The sequence below is a fragment of the Passer domesticus genome, chromosome 34, assembly GCF_036417665.1.
Source record: "Passer domesticus isolate bPasDom1 chromosome 34, bPasDom1.hap1, whole genome shotgun sequence".
Taxonomy (NCBI): domain Eukaryota; kingdom Metazoa; phylum Chordata; class Aves; order Passeriformes; family Passeridae; genus Passer; species Passer domesticus.
In genome coordinates, this window is record NC_087507.1 from 564,743 (window position 1) to 582,470 (window position 17,728).

Below are 17,728 nucleotides of genomic sequence, written 5' to 3' on the forward strand. Positions count from 1 at the left end.
AAAAGGGCAGCAAGGGTGTGAGGGGCAGGAAAATGCTGGGAAGATTGTGAGGGGTGGGAAAATGGCGGGAGGACTGTGAGGGGTGGGAAAAGGGCAGGAAGGGTGTGAGGAGTGGGAAAATGGCGGGAGGACTGTGAGGGGTGGGAAAATGGCGGGAGGACTGTGAGGGGTGGGAAAAGGGCAGGAAGGGTGTGAGGAGTGGGAAAATGGCGGGAGGACTGTGAGGAGTGGGAAAATGGCAGGAGGACTGTGAGGGGTGGGAAAAGGGCAGGAAGGGCGTGAGGGGTGGGAAAATGGCGGGAGGACTGTGAGGAGTGGGAAAATGGCGGGAGGACTGTGAGGGGTGGGAAAATGGCAGGAGGACTGTGAGGAGTGGGAAAATGGCGGGAGGACTGTGAGGGGTGGGAAAATGGCAGGAGGACTGTGAGGGGTGGGAAAAGGGCAGGAGGACTGTGAGGAGTGGGAAAATGGCGGGAGGACTGTGAGGGGTGGGAAAATGGCGGGAAGACTGTGAGGGGTGGGAAAAGGGCAGGAAGGGTGTGAGGAGAAGGTACAGGATGAGAGTTGAGACATGGTGGGAAAAGGGCGTGAGGAGCGTGAAAGGCGGGAAGGGTGTGAGGGGTGGAAGAAGAGAACATCGTGAGGGGCGGCAACAAGATGAGGGGCGAGAATTGAGCGGGAATGTTTTGAAAGCCGAGAAAAGGGCGGGAACATCGTGAGGGGTGGGAAGGGTAGAGCGGACTGTGCCCGCTGTGAGGGCAGGCACCGCCCCGCGCCTGCGCTGAGATGGCGGCGAAGCCGGAGCGGGCTCCGCGCATGCTCAAAGCGCTGAGGGCAAGCGAGCGGCGGGAAACCGCCATGGCGGAGGCAGCGGCGGGACCCGGCGGCTCCCCCGGCCCGGCCGCTGCCCCGTCCCCGCGGGGCTCGGCCGGGCCACGGGAGGACGAGGTGAGCACCGGAGGAGCCCAGCCCGGCCGGGGGAACCGCAGGGTGGCCGCGGTTTCAGGCGGGTAACGGTTTTTCCCCTCAGCGATGCGTCGGCGGACCCAGCCCTGAGAGCGGAGGGGCCGCGGCAGGTAAGGGCAGGGAAAGAAATCGCTGCTCTGTGTGGAGGGGGGAGCTGCTTCGGGTGATTTTGGGGACTGGGAGGTGGCGAGCTAAAAGTTGGATTTGGGAGAATTTTGGACTTTCTCCAGCCTCGATAATGCCAGGATTTGGGGGCAACTTTGGGATTCTAAGGCTCTGGAATTGCCCTAAACTTCCAAGATTTTTTTTTTTTTTTGGTACATTCCAGCATTTTCGGGAGTTGCTCAATCCCGGGAAATCCCAAAAATTCCAGGTACTGGCTAAACTCCCGCTTAAAAATAAAGCCACAAAAGCCACGTTCAGCGCTCTGAAATCCTTGATAAAACCATTTCTTCTTATGGACCCAAGAAATCCCGAGCGGGCAGCGCAGCCCGAGCATCACCGAGTCTCTTTTTCCCTTTTTTGTGCTGATTTCCCCTCGTTTCCCCTCAGCCCCAGAGTCGGCAGCAGATGCTGAGGAGTAGTTTTATAACCATTTTATTCCTATTAAACTTTTAAAAACAATTTTTTCACAACCATTTCCTCTCATGGATCAAGAAACCGCGAGCAGCCCGAGCATCACCGAGTCTCTTTTTCCCTTTTTTTGTGCTGATTTCGCCTCGTTTCCCCTCAGCCTCAGAGTCGGCAGCAGATGCTGAGGAGTAGTTCTATGACCATTCTATTCCTAATAACATTTTAAAAACAAATTTTTTACAACCTTTTCCCCTCATGGACCCAAGGAATCCCGAGCAGCCCGAGCATCACCGAGTCTCTTTTTCCCTTTTTTGCGCTGATTTCTCCTCTTTTCCCCTCAGCCCCGAACTTGGCAGCAGATGCTGCATATAATTTTATAACCATTTTATTCCTATTAAACTTTTAAAAACAAGTTTTTCATAACCTTTTCCTCTCATGGATCAAGAAACCGCGAGCAGCCCGAGCATCACCGAGTCTCTTTTTCCCTTTTTTCGCGCTGATTTCGCCTCTTTTCCCCTCAGACCTGGCCTCCGCAGCAGATGCTGAGGAGTAGTTTTATAACCATGTTATTTCTATTAAACTTTTAAAAACAAGTTTTTCACAACCATTTCCTCTCATGTACCCAAGAAATCCTGAGCAGGCAGCGCAGCCCGAGCATCACCGAGTCTCTTTTTCCCTTTTTTCGTGCTGATTTCCCCTCGTTTCCCGTCAGCCTCAGAGTCGGCAGCAGATGCTGAGGAGTAGTTCTATGACCATTTTATTCCTATTAAACTTTTAAAAACAATTTTTTCACAACCATTTCCTCTCATGGATCAAGAAACCGCGAGCAGCCCGAGCATCACCGAGTCTCTTTTTCCCTTTTTTGTGCTGATTTCGCCTCGTTTCCCCTCAGCCCCGAACTCGGCAGCAGGTGCTGCTTGTAGTTTTATAACCATTTTATTCCTGTTAAACTTTTAAAACAAGTTTTTCACAACCATTTCCTCTCATGGACCCAAGGAATCCCGAGCAGCCCGAGCATCACCGAGTCCCTTTTCCCCTTTTTTGCGCTGATTTCGCCTCGTTTCCCCTCAGCCTCAGAGTCGGCAGCAGATGCTGAGGAGTAGTTCTATGGCCATTTTATTCCTATTAAACTTTTAAAAACAAGTTTTTCACAACTGTTTCCCCTTATGGACCAAAGAAATGCTGACCAGGCAGCGCAGCCCGAGCATCCCCGAGTCTCTTTTTCCCTTTTTTGCGCTGATTTCACCTCGTTTCCCCTCAGCCCCAGTGTCGGCAGCAGATCTCGAGGAGTACTTCTATGACTATTTTATTCCTATTAAACTTTTAAAGCAAGTTTTTCACAACCTTTTCCCCTCATGGATCAAGAAACCGCGAGCAGCCCGAGCATCACCGAGTCTCTTTTTCCCTTTTTTTGTGCTGATTTCGCCTCGTTTCCCCTCAGCCCCGGACTCGGCGGCCCATGCTGCTTGTAGTTTTATAACCATTTTATTCCTATTAAACTTTTAAAACAAGTTTTTCACAACCATTTCCTCTCATGGACCCAAGGAATCCCGAGCAGCCTGAGCATCACCGAGTCCCTTTTCCCCTTTTTTGCGCTGATTTCTCCTCTTTTCCCCTCAGCCTCAGAGTCGGCAGCAGATGCTGAGGAGTAGTTCTATGGCCATTTTATTCCTATTAAACTTTTAAAAACAAGTTTTTCACAACTGTTTCCCCTTATGGACCAAAGAAATGCTGACCAGGCAGCGCAGCCCGAGCATCACCGAGTCTCTTTTTCCCTTTTTTGCGCTGATTTCGCCTCGTTTCCCCTCAGCCCCGGAGTCGGCAGCAGATCTCGAGGAGTACTTCTATGACTATTTTATTCCTATTAAACTTTTAAAAACAAGTTTTTCACAACCATTTCCCTTCATGGATCAAGAAACCGCGAGCAGCCCGAGCATCACCGAGTCTCTTTTTCCCTTTTTTTGCGCTGATTTCTCCCGTTTCCCCTCAGCCCCGGAGCCGGCCGCCGAAGCAGCGGGCGCCGAGGCGATGTGGAAGCCCCTGGGCAGGAAGGGCACGCCGGGCTCGGCCGGCAGGAGGAGGAGAGCGGCGAGCAGCCCCCGGCTGCGGGAGTCGCCGCTGCACTCGTTCCGCCTGTCGCCGCTGGTCGCCAGCCCTCAGGGCCGCCAGCGCCGCTCCTGGCGCCGCTCCAGCCTCCAGGGCCGCCGCTCCCGCCGCAAATCGCTGCCCCCCGTGCACCAGGAGCTGCGCGGTTCGTGCCTTCGTTAGCGCGGGTTAATTAAAATCCATCCGGGGGGGTGAGGAGAGCTGGGGGTTTCTGTCACTGAGGGGTTTGGGGGTTTTTTTTGTCCCCCCCCTCTCGCTTTTGACTCTTCTTTTTTTCCCGGTTTTCTCTCTAAATGGGATTTTCCTCTTCCTTTTTGCCATTTTTTTCCCTCTAAAGGTGATTTTTCCCCCTCTTTCTTTTCCATTTTTACCACCAAATGTGATTTCTCCTTTTTCCCATTTTCCCCCCAAATGTGATTTTTTCCCCCCTCTTTCTTTTCCATTTTTACCACCAAATGTAATTTCCTATTTTTCCCCCTAAATGTGATTTTCCCCCCTTTTTCTTTTCCATTTTTCCCCCTAAATGTGATTTTTCCCCTTTTTTCTTTTCCATTTTTACCACCAGATGTGATTTTCCCATTTTCCCCCCTAAATGTGATTTTTCCTTTTTCCCATTTTCCCCCCAAATGTGATTTTTTCCCCCTCTTTCTTTTCCATTTTTACCACCAAATGTAATTTCCCATTTTTTCCCTCGAAATGTGATTTTTCCCCCTTTTCCTTTTCCATTTTCCCCCTAAATGTGATTTCCCCCCCTTTTTCTTTTCCATTTTTACCACCAAATGTAATTTCCCATTTTTTCCCCCTAAATGTGATTTCCCCCCCTTTTTCTTTTCCATTTTTACCACCAAATGTGATTTTCCCACCTTTTTCTTTTCCATTTTTACCCCCAAATGTGCTTTTTCCTTTTTCCCCTTAAATATGATTTTTCCCCCCTTTTTCTTTCCCATTTTTTCCTCTAAATATGATTTTCCCCCCCTTTTCCATTTTTACCCCCAATGTGATTTTTCCTTTTTCCCCTAAATGTGATTTTCCCCCCTTTTCTTTCCCATTTTCCCTCCTAAATGTGATTTTTTCCCCCTTTTTCTTTCCCATTTTCCCCCCTAAATGTGATTTTTCCACCCTTTTTCTTTCCCATTTTTACCACCAAATGTGATTTTTCCATGTTTCCCCCAAAATGTGATTTTTTTTCTCTTTCTTTTTCCATTTCTCCCTTAAATGTGATTTTTCCTCTTCATTTTCCCCCCAAATGTGATTTTTCCTCTTCTTTTTTTTTTCCCATTTTTCTCCTTAAATGTGACTTTCTCTCTTTCTTCTTCCCATTTTCCCCCCTTCATCTTTAAATTTTACTTTGCTCCTTCATTTTTCCCATTTTTGAACCTTGAATTTGATTTTTTTCCCATTTCCCCCCATTCTTGACCCTTAAATTGGATTTTTTTTTCCTATTTTCCCCCCTTTCTTGATCCTTAAATTGGATTTTTTTCCTATTTTCCCCCATGCTTGAACCTTGAATTTGATTTTTTCCCATTTTCCCCCATTCTTAACCCTTAAATTTGACTTTTCCCCAATTCTTGACCCTTAAATTTGATTTTTCCCTCTTCCTTTTCCCCATTTCCTCCTTAAATTTGATTTTTTTCCTATTTCCCCCCCATTTTTGTGCCTTTTCCTCTCTATTTTCCCCCCAATTTTCCCCTTAAATTCAATTTTCCTCCTTAAATTTAATTTTTCTCCTTTTTTTTCTCCTTTCCCCACACCCTGCCCTGCTCCAGCTGCTTTTGGGGAATTCCAGGCTGATTTTTTTGGGGAATTTCACCATTTTTAACCCTTTTTTTCCCAGATTTGAGCAAATCCATCAGCCTGGAGCTTCCTGAAGTCCAACGTCTCTCCCTGCTCCTCCTCTCCAGCTTCCAGGTAAATCAATTCACCCAAAATCCTGGAATTTACCAAAATTCTGGAATTTTTTCCCAATTTTTCCTTGAATTTTTCCAAATATTTATTGGACTTTCCCCATTTTTACTCGTTTTTGTTGGATAATTCCCATTTAATCCCACTTTTTTCTCTGATAATTCCCATTTTTTCCATTTCCCCCCATTTATTCTTGAATAATTCCCATTTGTTCCTATTTCATGTTGGCTAATTCCCATTTCTGTTCTTTTTCTCCCATTTTTTGTTGAACTTTTCCCATTTTTGTTCTTTTCCTCCCATTTTTGGTTGAACTTTTCCCATTTCTGTTCTTTTTCTCCCGTTTTTTGTTGAACTTTGCCCATTTTTCCCCATTTTTTCCCATTTTTTGTTGACTAATTCCCATTTCTGTTCTTTTTCTCCCCTTTTTGTTGAACTTTTCCCTTTTTTTGTTGATTTTTTCCCATATTTTATTGAACTTTTCCCATTTTTTTCCCGTTTTTTGTTGAACTTTTCCCATTTCTGTTCTTTTTCTCCCGTTTTTTGTTGAACTTTTCCCATTTTTGTTCTTTTTCTCCCATTTTTGTTGAACTTTTCCCATTTTTCCCCATTTCTTGTTGAACTTTTCCCATTTTTTGTTGATTTTTTTCCATATTTTATTGAATTTTCCCCATTTTCCCCATTTTTTATTCAATAATTCCCATTTTTTATTGTATTTTCCCCATTTTTATTGAATTTTTCCCATTTTTCCCATTTCTTGTTGTCTAATTCCCATTTCTGTTCTTCTTCTCCCATTTTTTGTCAAATTTTTCCCATTTTTTCCCATTTTTTTCCCATTTTTTATTTAATAATTCCCATTTTTTGTTGAACTTTTCCCATTTTTTCCCATTTTTTGTTGAACTTTTCCCATATTTTATTGACCTTTTCCCATTTTTGTTCTTTTTCTCCCATTTTTATTGAACTTTTCCCATTTTTCCCCGTTTTTCCCCATTTTTTCCCATTTTTTGTTGGCTAATTCCCATTTTTGTTCTTTTTCTCCCATTTTTTATTGACCTTTTCCCATTTTTTTCCCGTTTTTTGTTGAACTTTTCCCATTTCTGTTTTTTTTCTCCCCTTTTTGTTGAACTTTTCCCATTTTTTGTTGATTTTCTTCCATTTTTTATTGACCTTTTCCCATTTTCCCCATTTTTCCCCATTTCTTGTTGAACTTTTCCCATTTTTTGTTGATTTTCTCCCATATTTTATTGAATTTTTCCCATTTTCCCCATTTTTCCCCAGTTTTTGTTGAACTTTTCCCATTTTTTCCCATTTTCTCCCATTTTTGTTGAACTTTTCCCATTTTTCCCCATTTCTTGTTGAACTTTTCCCATTTTTTGTTGATTTTCTCCCATATTTTATTGAATTTTCCCATTTTCCCCATTTTTTCCCCAGTTTTTGTTGAACTTTTCCCATTTTTTCCCATTTTCTCCCATTTTTGTTGAACTTTTCCCATTTTTCCCCATTTCTTGTTGAACTTTTCCCATTTTTTGTTGATTTTCTTCCATTTTTTATTGACCTTTTCCCATTTTCCCCATTTTTCCCCATTTCTTGTTGAACTTTTCCCATTTTTTGTTGATTTTCTCCCATATTTTATTGAATTTTTCCCATTTTCCCCATTTTTCCCCAGTTTTTGTTGAACTTTTCCCATTTTTTCCCATTTTCTCCCATTTTTGTTGAACTTTTCCCATTTTTCCCCATTTCTTGTTGAACTTTTCCCATTTTTTGTTGATTTTCTCCCATATTTTATTGAATTTTCCCATTTTCCCCATTTTTTCCCCAGTTTTTGTTGAACTTTTCCCATTTTTTCCCATTTTCTCCCATTTTTGTTGAACTTTTCCCATTTTTCCCCATTTCTTGTTGAACTTTTCCCATTTTTTGTTGATTTTCTTCCATTTTTTATTGACCTTTTCCCATTTTCCCCATTTTTCCCCATTTCTTGTTGAACTTTTCCCATTTTTTGTTGATGTTTTCCCATATTTTATTGAATTTTCCCATTTTCCCCCAGTTTTTGTTGAACTTTTCCCATTTTTTCCCATTTTCTCCCATTTTTATTGAACTTTTCCCATTTTTCCCCATTTTTTGTTGAACTTTCCCCATTTTTCCCCATTTCTTGTTGAACTTTTCCCATTTTTTGTTGATTTTTTTCCATATTTTATTGAATTTTTCCCATTTTCCCCATTTTTTATTGAATAATTTCCATTTTTTATTGTATTTTCCCATTTTTATTGAATTTTTCCCATTTTTCCCCATTTCTTCTTGACTAATTCCCATTTCTGTTCTTTTTCCCCCATTTTTGGTTGAACTTTTCCCATTTTTTCCCTTTTTTTTCCCATTTCTTGTTGACTAATTCCCATTTTTTGTTGTTTTTCTCCCATTTTTGGTTGAACTTTTCCCATTTTTTCTCATTTTTTGTTGACTAATTCCCATATTTTATTGAACTTTTCCCATTCTTCCCCATTTCTTGTTGGCTAATTCCCATTTCTGTTCTTTTTCTCCTATTTCTTGTTGAACTTTTCCCATTTCTGTTCTTTTTCTCCCGTTTTTTGTTGAACTTTGCCCATTTTTTCCCATTTTTTCCCATTTTTCCCCATTTTTTGTTGACTAATTCCCATTTCTGTTCTTTTTCTCCCATGTTTTATTGAACTTTTCCCATTTCTGTTCTTTTTCTCCCCTTTTTGTTGAACTTTTCCCTTTTTTTGTTGATTTTTTCCCATATTTTATTGAACTTTCCCCATTTTTTCCCCATTTCTTGTTGAACTTTTCCCATTTCTGTTCTTTTTCTCCCATTTTTTGTTGAACTTTTCCCATTTTTGTTGTTTTTCTCCTATTTTTTATTGAACTTTTCCCATTTCTGTTCTTTTTCTCCCATATTTTATTGAATTTTTCCCATTTTCCCCATTTTTTCCCCAGTTTTTGTTGAACTTTTCCCATTTTTTCCCATTTTCTCCCATTTTTATTGAACTTTTCCCATTTTTCCCCATTTCTTGTTGAACTTTTCCCATTTTTCCCCATTTCTTGTTGAACTTTTCCCATTTTTTGTTGATTTTCTCCCATATTTTATTGAATTTTTCCCATTTTCCCCATTTTCCCCCAGTTTTTGTTGAACTTTTCCCATTTTTTCCCATTTTCTCCCATTTTTATTGAACTTTTCCCATTTCCCCCCATTTCTTGTTGAACTTTTCCCATTTTTCCCCATTTCTTGTTGAACTTTTCCCATTTTTTGTTGATTTTTTCCCGTTTTTTATTGACCTTTTCCCATTTTCCCCATTTTCCCCATTTCTTGTTGAACTTTTCCCATTTTTTGTTGATTTTTTCCCGTTTTTTATTGACCTTTTCCCATTTTCCCCATTTTCCCCATTTCTTGTTGAACTTTTCCCATTTTTTCCCATTTTCTCCCATTTTTATTGAACTTTTCCCATTTTTCCCCATTTCTTGTTGAACTTTTCCCATTTTTCCCCATTTCTTGTTGAACTTTTCCCATTTTTTGTTGATTTTTTCCCATATTTTATTGAATTTTCCCATTTTCCCCGTTTTTCCCCCAGTTTTCTGCCCGGAAGTTGCAGCAGGCCCTGCAGGAATCCGAAGGCTTCGACCCCGAGGCTTTCGCTGCCAACGGTTGGGATTGGAGCCCCCAAAATCCCCAAAATTTGGGATTTTCCCCTCAAAATCCCAAATTCCCAACCCCCCAAATGGGCGGAGACCCCAAAAATTTGGGATTTCTGTGGAAAAAGCGGAATTAATTAAGAATTAATTTGTAATTAATCCTGGGGGGGTTCAAAAGGCTCCTGGGTTTTCCTGATTGCTCAAAAAATCAGGAATTTTAATTAAAAAAAAAGACAGGGACGTGAATGAAATTAATAGTTATTAATAAATTCATTGTTAATTAATGAAAAGTTAATTAGCAATTAACCAACAATCAGTAATGGATTGGGGGAGGGTCAGAGCAGCTCCTGATTGCCAAAAAAATTGGGAATTTTGGTCACAAAAAAAGACAAGAACATGAGAAAAAATTTAATTAATTGATAATTAATCACTAATTAATTGGAGGGGGTCAAAAAAGATCCTGAGGGATTCCTGGGCCTTCCTGATTCCTTAAAAATTCAGGAATTTGGGTAAAAAATTACCAGGAAAACGACCTTAAATCGCTAAATTTAATTTTAAAAATTAACAGTTAATTAATAATGAGTGAATAATTAATTCCAGGGTGGGTTTTAATGATTTTTTTTCCCATTTTTCCTCAGTCCAGAAGGGCACAGAGGAATTCCAGAGGCTCCTCCAGAGGCTGCTCCACGATGGGACCCTCCAGAACTGCGTGGAGCCGAGCCCGGGGTCAGGATTTGGGGCAAAAACCCCAAAAATTGGGAATTTCCAGGGCAAAAATTGGGGATTTCCAGCCTGGGAGGGGAAAAAAATCCATGGAAATAAAAAAAAATCCCCAAAAAATCCACAGAAATCTGAAAAAAATCCATGGAAATCCCAAAAAAATCCATAAAAATCCCCCCAAAAAATCCACGGAAACCCAAAAAAAATCCAGGGAAATAAAAAAAATAATCTGACAAAAATCCATGGAAATCCCCAAAAATCCCCCCCAAAAAATCCATGGAATTCCTAAAAAAAATCCCCAAAAAAATCCATGGAATTCCAAAAAAAAATCCCCCAAAAAATCCAGGGAATTCCAAAAAATCCCCCAAAAAATCTACAGAAATCAAAAAAAAATCCCCAAAACAACATGGAAATCCCCCCCAAAAAAAACCACATGGAAATCCCAAAAAATCCATGGAAATCCCCAAAAAAATCCATAAAAATCCCCCAAAAAATCCATGGAAATCCCAAAAAAAATCCCCAAAAAATCCATGGAAATCCCCCCCCCCCAAAAAAAAAACCATGGAAATCCCAAAACATCCCAAAAAATCCATGGAAATCCCCCAAAAAAATCCATAAAAATCCCCCCAAAAATCCATGGAAATCACAAAATATCCCAAAAATATCCATGGAAATCCAAAAAAAAATCCAAAAAAATGAATGGAAATCCCAAAAAATCCCCAAAAAATCTACAGAAATCAAAAAAAAAAAATCCCCCCAAAAAATCTATGGAAACCCAAAAAATCCATGGAAATTAAAAAAAAAACATCCCCAAAAAATCTACGGAAATCCCCAAAAAATCCATGGAAATCCCCCCCAAAAATCCACAGAAATCCCAAAAAAATCCCCCAAAAATCCATGGAAATCTGAAAAAAAATTCCAAATTTTGGGGAATTTTCTCTGGATTTGCCCCCAAATTTGGGAATTTTGGGGAATTCTCTGGATGGACCTTTAAATTTGGGATTTTTTTGGAATTCTCTCTGAATTTGCACACAAATTTGGGGATTTTTGGAAATTTTCTGTGGATTTGCACCAAAATTTGGGAATTTTTGGAAATTTTCTCTGCATCTGCCCCAAAATTTGGGAAGTTTTGGGAATTCTCTTTGGATGTACCCCGAAATTTGAGAATTTTTTGGAATTTTGTGTGGATTTGCCCTGAATTTTGGGGAATTTTCTCTTCATTTGCCCAAAATTTGGGATTTTTTGGGACTTGTCTCTGGATCTGCCCCAAAATGTGGGAATTTTTTGGAATTCTCTCTGGATTTGCCCCAAATTTTGGGGCATTTTCTCTGGATTTACCCCAAAACGTGGGAATTTTGGGGAATTTTCTCTGGATCTGCCCCAAAATTTGGGAATTTTTTGGAATTCTCTCTGGATTTACCCCGAATTTTGGGGAATTTTCTCTGGATTTGCACCAAAATTGGGGAATTTTTGGAAATTTTCTCTGGGTTTACCCCAAATTTTGGGGAATTTTCTCTTCATTTGGCCAAAATTTGTGATTTTTTGGGAATTCTCTCTAGATTTACCCTGAAATTTGGGATTTTTTTGAATTTTCTCTGGATTTGCCCTGAATTTTGGGGAATTTTCTCTGGATTTACCCTTAAATTTGGGAATTTTTGGGAATTCTCTCTGGATTTGCACCAAAATTGGGGAATTTTTGGGAATTTTCTCTGGATCTGCCCCAAAATGTGGGAATTTTTTGGAATTCTCTCTGGATTTGCCCCAAATTTTCGGGAATTTTCTCTGGATTTACCCCAAAGTGTGGGAATTTTGGGGAATTTTCTCTGGATCTGCCCCAAAATTTAGCAATTTTTGGGAATTCTCTCTGGATTTACCCTTTAATTGGGGAATTTTTGGGAATTCTCTCTGGGTTTACCCCAAATTTTGGGGAATTTTCTCTTCATTTGCCCAAAATTTGTGATTTTTTGGGAATTCTCTCTGGATTTACCCCAAAATTTGGGGAATTCTCTCTGGATTTGCCCTGAATTTTGGGGAATTTTCTCTTCATTTTCCCAAAATTTGGGATTTTTTTGGGAATTTTCTCTCTGGATTTGCCCTGAATTTTAGGGAATTTTCTCTGGATCTGCCCCAAAATTTGTGATTTTTTGGAATTCTCTCTGGATTTGCCCCAAAATTTGGGAATGTTTGGCAATGCCGGCTCCTTCCCCGCAGGGATTCCCTGGATCCGGCCCTGCAGGAATCCGTGGCTCAGCTGAAGCTGCTCATGGCCAGGTGGGGACACCGGGGACACCTTGGGGACATTGGGGACACCTGGGGCACCCTGGGGACACCTTGGGGACACACCTGGGGACACCTGGGGGACATTGGGGACATCTGGGGACATTGGGGACACACCTGGGGCACCCTGGGGACACCTGGGGACACTCTGGGGACATTGGGGACACACCTGGGGACACCTGGAATGGGGAGGGGACACCTGGGAGGGCTTGGGGACACACCTGGGATGCACCTGGGGGTGCACCAGGGGACACACCTGGAGTGGGGACACCTGGAACACACCTGGACACACCTGGGGTGGGGAGGGGACACCTGGGACACACCTGGACACACCTGGGGTGGGGAGGGGACACCTGGGACACACCTGGGACACACCTGGGGGACACCTGGACACACCTGGACACACCTGGGGCCCTTGGGGACACACCTGGGGCCCTTGGGGACACGCCTGGACACACCTGGACACCCCTGGGGCCCTTGGGGACACCCCTGGGGCCCTTGGGGACACACCTGGGACACACCTGGGGCCCTTGGGGACACACCTGGACACACCTGGCACACACCTGGGGCCCTTGGGGACACACCTGGACACACCTGGACACCCCTGGGGCCCTTGGGGACACGCCTGGGACACACCTGGGGCCCTTGGGGACACACCTGGACACACCTGGCACACACCTGGGGCCCTTGGGGACACACCTGGGGCCCTTGGGGACACACCTGGACACACCTGGGGCCCTTGGGGACACGCCTGGGGCCCTTGGGGACACACCTGGACACGCCTGGGGCCCTTGGGGACACACCTGGACACACCTGGGGCCCTTGGGGACACACCTGGAGTGGGGAGGGGACACCTGGGACACACCTGGACACACCTGGGGCCCTTGGGGACACACCTGGGGCCCTTGGGGACACGCCTGGACACACCTGGACACACCTGGGGCCCTTGGGGACACACCTGGGACACACCTGGGCACACCTGGGGCCCTTGGGGACACACCTGGACACACCTGGACACACCTGGGGCCCTTGGGGACACACCTGGGACACACCTGGACACACCTGGGGCCCTTGGGGACACACCTGGGGCACACCTGGACACACCTGGGGCACACCTGGGCACACCTGGGGCCCTTGGGGACACACCTGGACACCCCTGGACACACCTGGGGCCCTTGGGGACACACCTGGGGCACACCTGGACACACCTGGGGCACACCTGGGCACACCTGGGGCCCTTGGGGACACACCTGGACACCCCTGGACACACCTGGGGCCCTTGGGGACACACCTGGACACCCCTGGACACACCTGGGGCCCTTGGGGACGCGCGTGTCCCCCTGTGCCCCTGTCCCGCGCAGGTTCCGGGGGGAGCTGCAGGCCTGGCAGGGGCTCCTGCAGCAGCACCTGCAGCGCTCCCAGGAGGCCGCCAGGTGAGAATTCCCACCGTTATCCCAAAAATTCCCACCGTTATTCCCTAAATTCCCCTTTTTAGTCCCCAAATTCCCACATTTGATCCCAAAAATTCCCACTTTTATCCCCAAATTCCCACAGTTATTCCCTAAATTCCCCTTTTTATTCCCTAAATTCCCCTTTTTATTCCCTAAATTCCCACTTTGATCCCAAGATTCCCACTTTGATCCCAAAATTCTCCTTTCAGTTCCTAAATTCCCACATTTGATCCCCAAAATTCCCCACTTTTATCCCCAAAATTCCCTTTTTGATTCCCTAAATTCCCCTTTTTATCCCCAAAATTCCCCCATTTTATCCCCAAATTCCCACAATTATTCCCTAAATTCCCCTTTTTATTCCCTAAATTCCCACTTTGATCCCAAGATTCCCACTTTGAATCCCAAAATTCCCCTTTTTATCCCCAAAATTCCCACATTTTATCCCCAAATCCCAACATTTATCCCCAAATTCCCACATTTAATACCCAAAATTCCCACATTTTATCCCCAAAATTCCCCACTTTTATCCCAAAATTCCCACATTTTATCCCCAAATCCCAACATTTATCCCCAAATTCCCACATTTAATACCCAAAATTCCCACATTTTATCCCCAAAATTCCCCACATTTTATCCCCAAATTCCCACTTTGATCCCCAAAATTCCCTTTTTGATTCCCTAAATTCCCCTTTTTATTCCCTAAATCCCCACTTTGATCCCAAGATTCCTACATTGAATCCCAAAATTCCCCTTTTTATGCCCAAATTCCCACAGTTATTCCCAAAATTCCCATATTTAATCCCCAAATTCCCACATTTATCCCCAAATCCCAACATTTATTCCCCAAATTCCCCACTTTTATCCCCAAAATTCCCACATTTTATCCCCAAATCCCAACTTTTATCCCCAAATCCCAAAATTTATTCCCCAAATTCCCACATTTAATCCCCAAATTCCCACTTTGATCCCAAGATTCCCACTTTGAATCCCAAAATTCCCCTTTTTATCCCCAAAATTCCCATTTTATCCCCAAATCCCAACATTTATCCCCAAATTCCCACTTTTATCCCCAAATTCCCTTTTTTATTCCCTAAATTCCCAAGTTTATCCCAAAAATTCCCACTTTGATCCCAAAATTCCCCACTTTTATCCCCAAAATTCCCTTTTTGATTCCCTAAATTCCCCTTTTTATTCCCCAAATTCCCACATTTTATCCCCAAAATTCCCCCATTTTATCCCCAAATTTCCCCCCCAAATCCCTAAATTTCCCTCCAAATTCCCAAATTTCTCCCCAAAATCCCCATTTTTTCCTAAAATCCCTAAATTTCCCCCCCAAATTTCCCATTTTTCCCCCCAAATTTCCCTTTTTTTCCCCCAAAATCCCCATTTCCCCCCAAATCCCCTTTTTTTCCCAAAATCCATTTTTCCCCAAAAATCCCTTTTTATTCCCACCAATCCCCATTTCCCCAAAATCCCAAAATCCCCCCCAAATCTCCATTTTCCCCCCCAAAATCCCCATTATTTTCCCCCCAAATTTCCCTTTTTTCCCCCCAAAATCCCCAAATTTCCCTCCTAAAATTCCCAATTTTTCCCCCAAATTTCCCCTTTTTTCCCCCAAAAATCCCCATCCCCCCCATTTTTCCCCCCCAAAATCCCCTTTTTTCCCCCAAACCCCCATTTTCCCCAAAATCCCTGTTTTTCCCCCCATTTTTTCCCCCAAAACCCCATTTCCCCCTCTAAAAATCCCCATTTTCCCCCCAAACTCCCTAAATTCCCCCCCAAAATCCCCCATTTTTCCCAAAATCCCCATTTCCCCCCCATTTTTCCCCCCATTTTTCCCCCCAAACCCCCGTTTTTCCCAAAATTCCCACAATTATCCCCAAATTTCCCCCCAAAATCACCAAATTTCTCTCTAAAATCCCCATTTTTTTCCCTAAATCCCCAAAATTTTTCCCCAAAATCCCCATTTTCCCCCCAAACCCCATTTTCCCCAAAATCCCCCTTTTCCCCAAAATCCCCCTTTTCCCCAAAATCCCATTTCCCCCAAAATCCCCTTTTTTCCCCCCAAACCCCATTTTCCCCAAAATCCCCGTTTTTCCCAAAATCCCCATTTTCCCCCCAAACCCCATTTTTCCCCCCAAACCCCATTTTTCCCAAAATCCCCATTTTTCCCCACACCCCATTTTTCCCCACACCCCATTTTTCCCAAAATCCCATTTTCCCCCCCAAATCCCATTTTTCCCCCCAAACCCCATTTTCCCCAAAATCCCATTTTTTCCCCCCAGGAATTTGGAGCAGCTCCGCTCGGGGTCGCCCCCCTGGCCCCCTGCCCCCCTCCCCAAATCCCAAATTTTGGACTCCAAGCCCGACTACGGCGCCGTGCTGGCCCAGCAGGGCCCCGTCCTCGACTCCCTGCGGCTCCTGGTGAGGCTTTTTGGGGCGAAAAACCCCACATTTGGGCAAACCCCCTCCATTTTCTTAAATTTTATCAATTTTCCCCCTTTTCTCGTTGGAATTTTGGTGATTTCCAGGTGGATGAGGCCCAGGAGGCCGGGAAGATGGTGCTGGAATTCCAGGAGCAGAGCAGCCGCTCCCTCAGGGACCTCTCGGAGAAGCTGGGTGAGCGAAACCGCCAAAAATCGCCCAAAATTGCCCAAAATCCTGCGAATTTTGGCGGGCATTTGGGGTTTTTTTCTGGTTTTTTGCAGCTTCCAGAGCGTTCCGGCGGCTGCCGGGGTCCCCCGCGCGGCGGCTGCTGCAGAAGAGGCCCCGGAAGGCTCCGCCGGCGGAGGGGGAGGGAGAATAAAACGGGAAAATCCCGAAATCTCTCGGTTTTGCTCCAAAATATTCCCGGGTTTTGGTCTTTGAAGCGGCGCTTCCGGGTTTGGTGGTGCGCGGTGGTGATTGGTTGGTGTGGCTGTCAATCAGAGGGCTCAGCCAATCACGGGGCGGAGGGGGTGAGACCATAAAGCGCGATGATGTATATTTTCCGTGTTTGGGCGGTGCTTTGCTATGATTCGCCCGCGATTGTGTCAATCACAGTGGTCAGCCAATCGAAGCACGCTTCTGGGTTCTCTGCTCTTATTGGTCTGTTATCTTGTCATTCAGACACCTGAGCCAATCATAGCGCTGGGGAGGCGGGACAGTTCCCTTGAACAACGGCCCCTCCACTTTTGAGCGGTGCTCGCTTCCGATTGGCCCGTATGTGTGTCAATCAGCGAAATCAACCAATCGCAGCGCGTCGGGGGTGCGGGGCGGGAACTGTGGGGGCGGCGATGGCGACAGCGCTCCGTGTGTCACCCCGGTGTCCCCAAATGTCACCTCAGTGTCCCCAAATGTCCCCTCGGGGTCCCCAAATGTCACCCCAGTGTCTCAAGGTGTCCCAAAATGTCCCCTCAGAGTTTGAGGGGACACTGAGGTGACGTTTGGGGACACTGAGGTGACATTTGGGGACACTTGGTGACACTTGGTGACACTTGGTGACAGGGGACAGGAGGTGGCCGGGGCTGGCGGGGCCGATAGCGCCCGGCTCTTCCTGTGGGGCCTCGGGGACATCCGGGGGGGGACAGGGACGGGGACAGGGACAGGGACAGGGACAGGGACAGGGACGGGGACGGGGACAGGGACAGGGACGGGGACAGGGACAGGGACAGGGACAGGGACAGGGACGGGGACGGGGACAGGGACAGGGACAGGGACAGAGGGGACAGGGACAGGGACAGGGACAGTGCCACCTCCCTGGGGACACCGGGGGGACAAGGGACAGGGCCTTGGGGACACCCCGGGGACAGGGACACTCTGGGCTTGGGGACATTCTGGTGGCAGTGCCACCCCAGCCATGAGGACACTGGGGACAGGGAAACCCTGGTGACAGTGCCACCCTGGCCTTGGGGACACCCTGGGGACAGTGACACCCTTGGGGACACTCAGGTGGCAGGGACACCCTGGAGACCCCCCTGGGGACGCCGTGGTGACAGTGCCACCCCAGCTTTGGGGACATCCTCGTGACAAAGACACCCTTGGGGACACCTTGGGGACAATGACACCCTGGGGCCACCCTGGCCGTGGGGACACCGTGGTGACAAAGAGACCCT

General features: G+C 45.3%; 1 protein-coding gene across 2 annotated transcripts; it reads left to right on the top strand.

The window, feature by feature from the left end:
- The first annotated feature begins 747 nt into the window (after positions 1-747).
- Positions 748-16,692, top strand: DSN1 (DSN1 component of MIS12 kinetochore complex). 2 transcript variants are annotated; one of them, XM_064402107.1, is made up of 11 exons: positions 748-948; positions 1,031-1,076; positions 3,530-3,790; positions 5,480-5,553; positions 9,126-9,198; positions 9,825-9,912; positions 12,118-12,177; positions 13,545-13,616; positions 15,920-16,058; positions 16,166-16,253; positions 16,343-16,692. In XM_064402107.1, exons 1-11 carry the CDS (start codon positions 787-789, stop codon positions 16,438-16,440), a joined length of 1,161 nt encoding a protein of 386 aa, XP_064258177.1. In that variant the 5' UTR covers positions 748-786; the 3' UTR covers positions 16,441-16,692. The 2 variants fall into 2 exon arrangements, with proteins under 2 accessions (XP_064258177.1, XP_064258178.1); XM_064402108.1 differs by lacking the exon at positions 3,530-3,790.
- Positions 16,693-17,728: the final 1,036 nt, after the last annotated feature.

What these genes read in the sequence shown, in the direction of transcription:
- DSN1 (XM_064402107.1), top strand. Translation starts at nt 787, where the DNA reads ATGGCGGCGAAGCCGGAGCGGGCTCCGCGCATGCTCAAAGCGCTGAGG. An exon ending in GAGCGGAGGGGCCGCGGCAG is followed by an intron (nt 1,077 to 3,529) that starts GTAAGGGCAGGG and finishes GTTTCCCCTCAG; the next exon opens with CCCCGGAGCCGGCCGCCGAA. An exon ending in GGACCTCTCGGAGAAGCTGG is followed by an intron (nt 16,254 to 16,342) that starts GTGAGCGAAACC and finishes GGTTTTTTGCAG; the next exon opens with CTTCCAGAGCGTTCCGGCGG.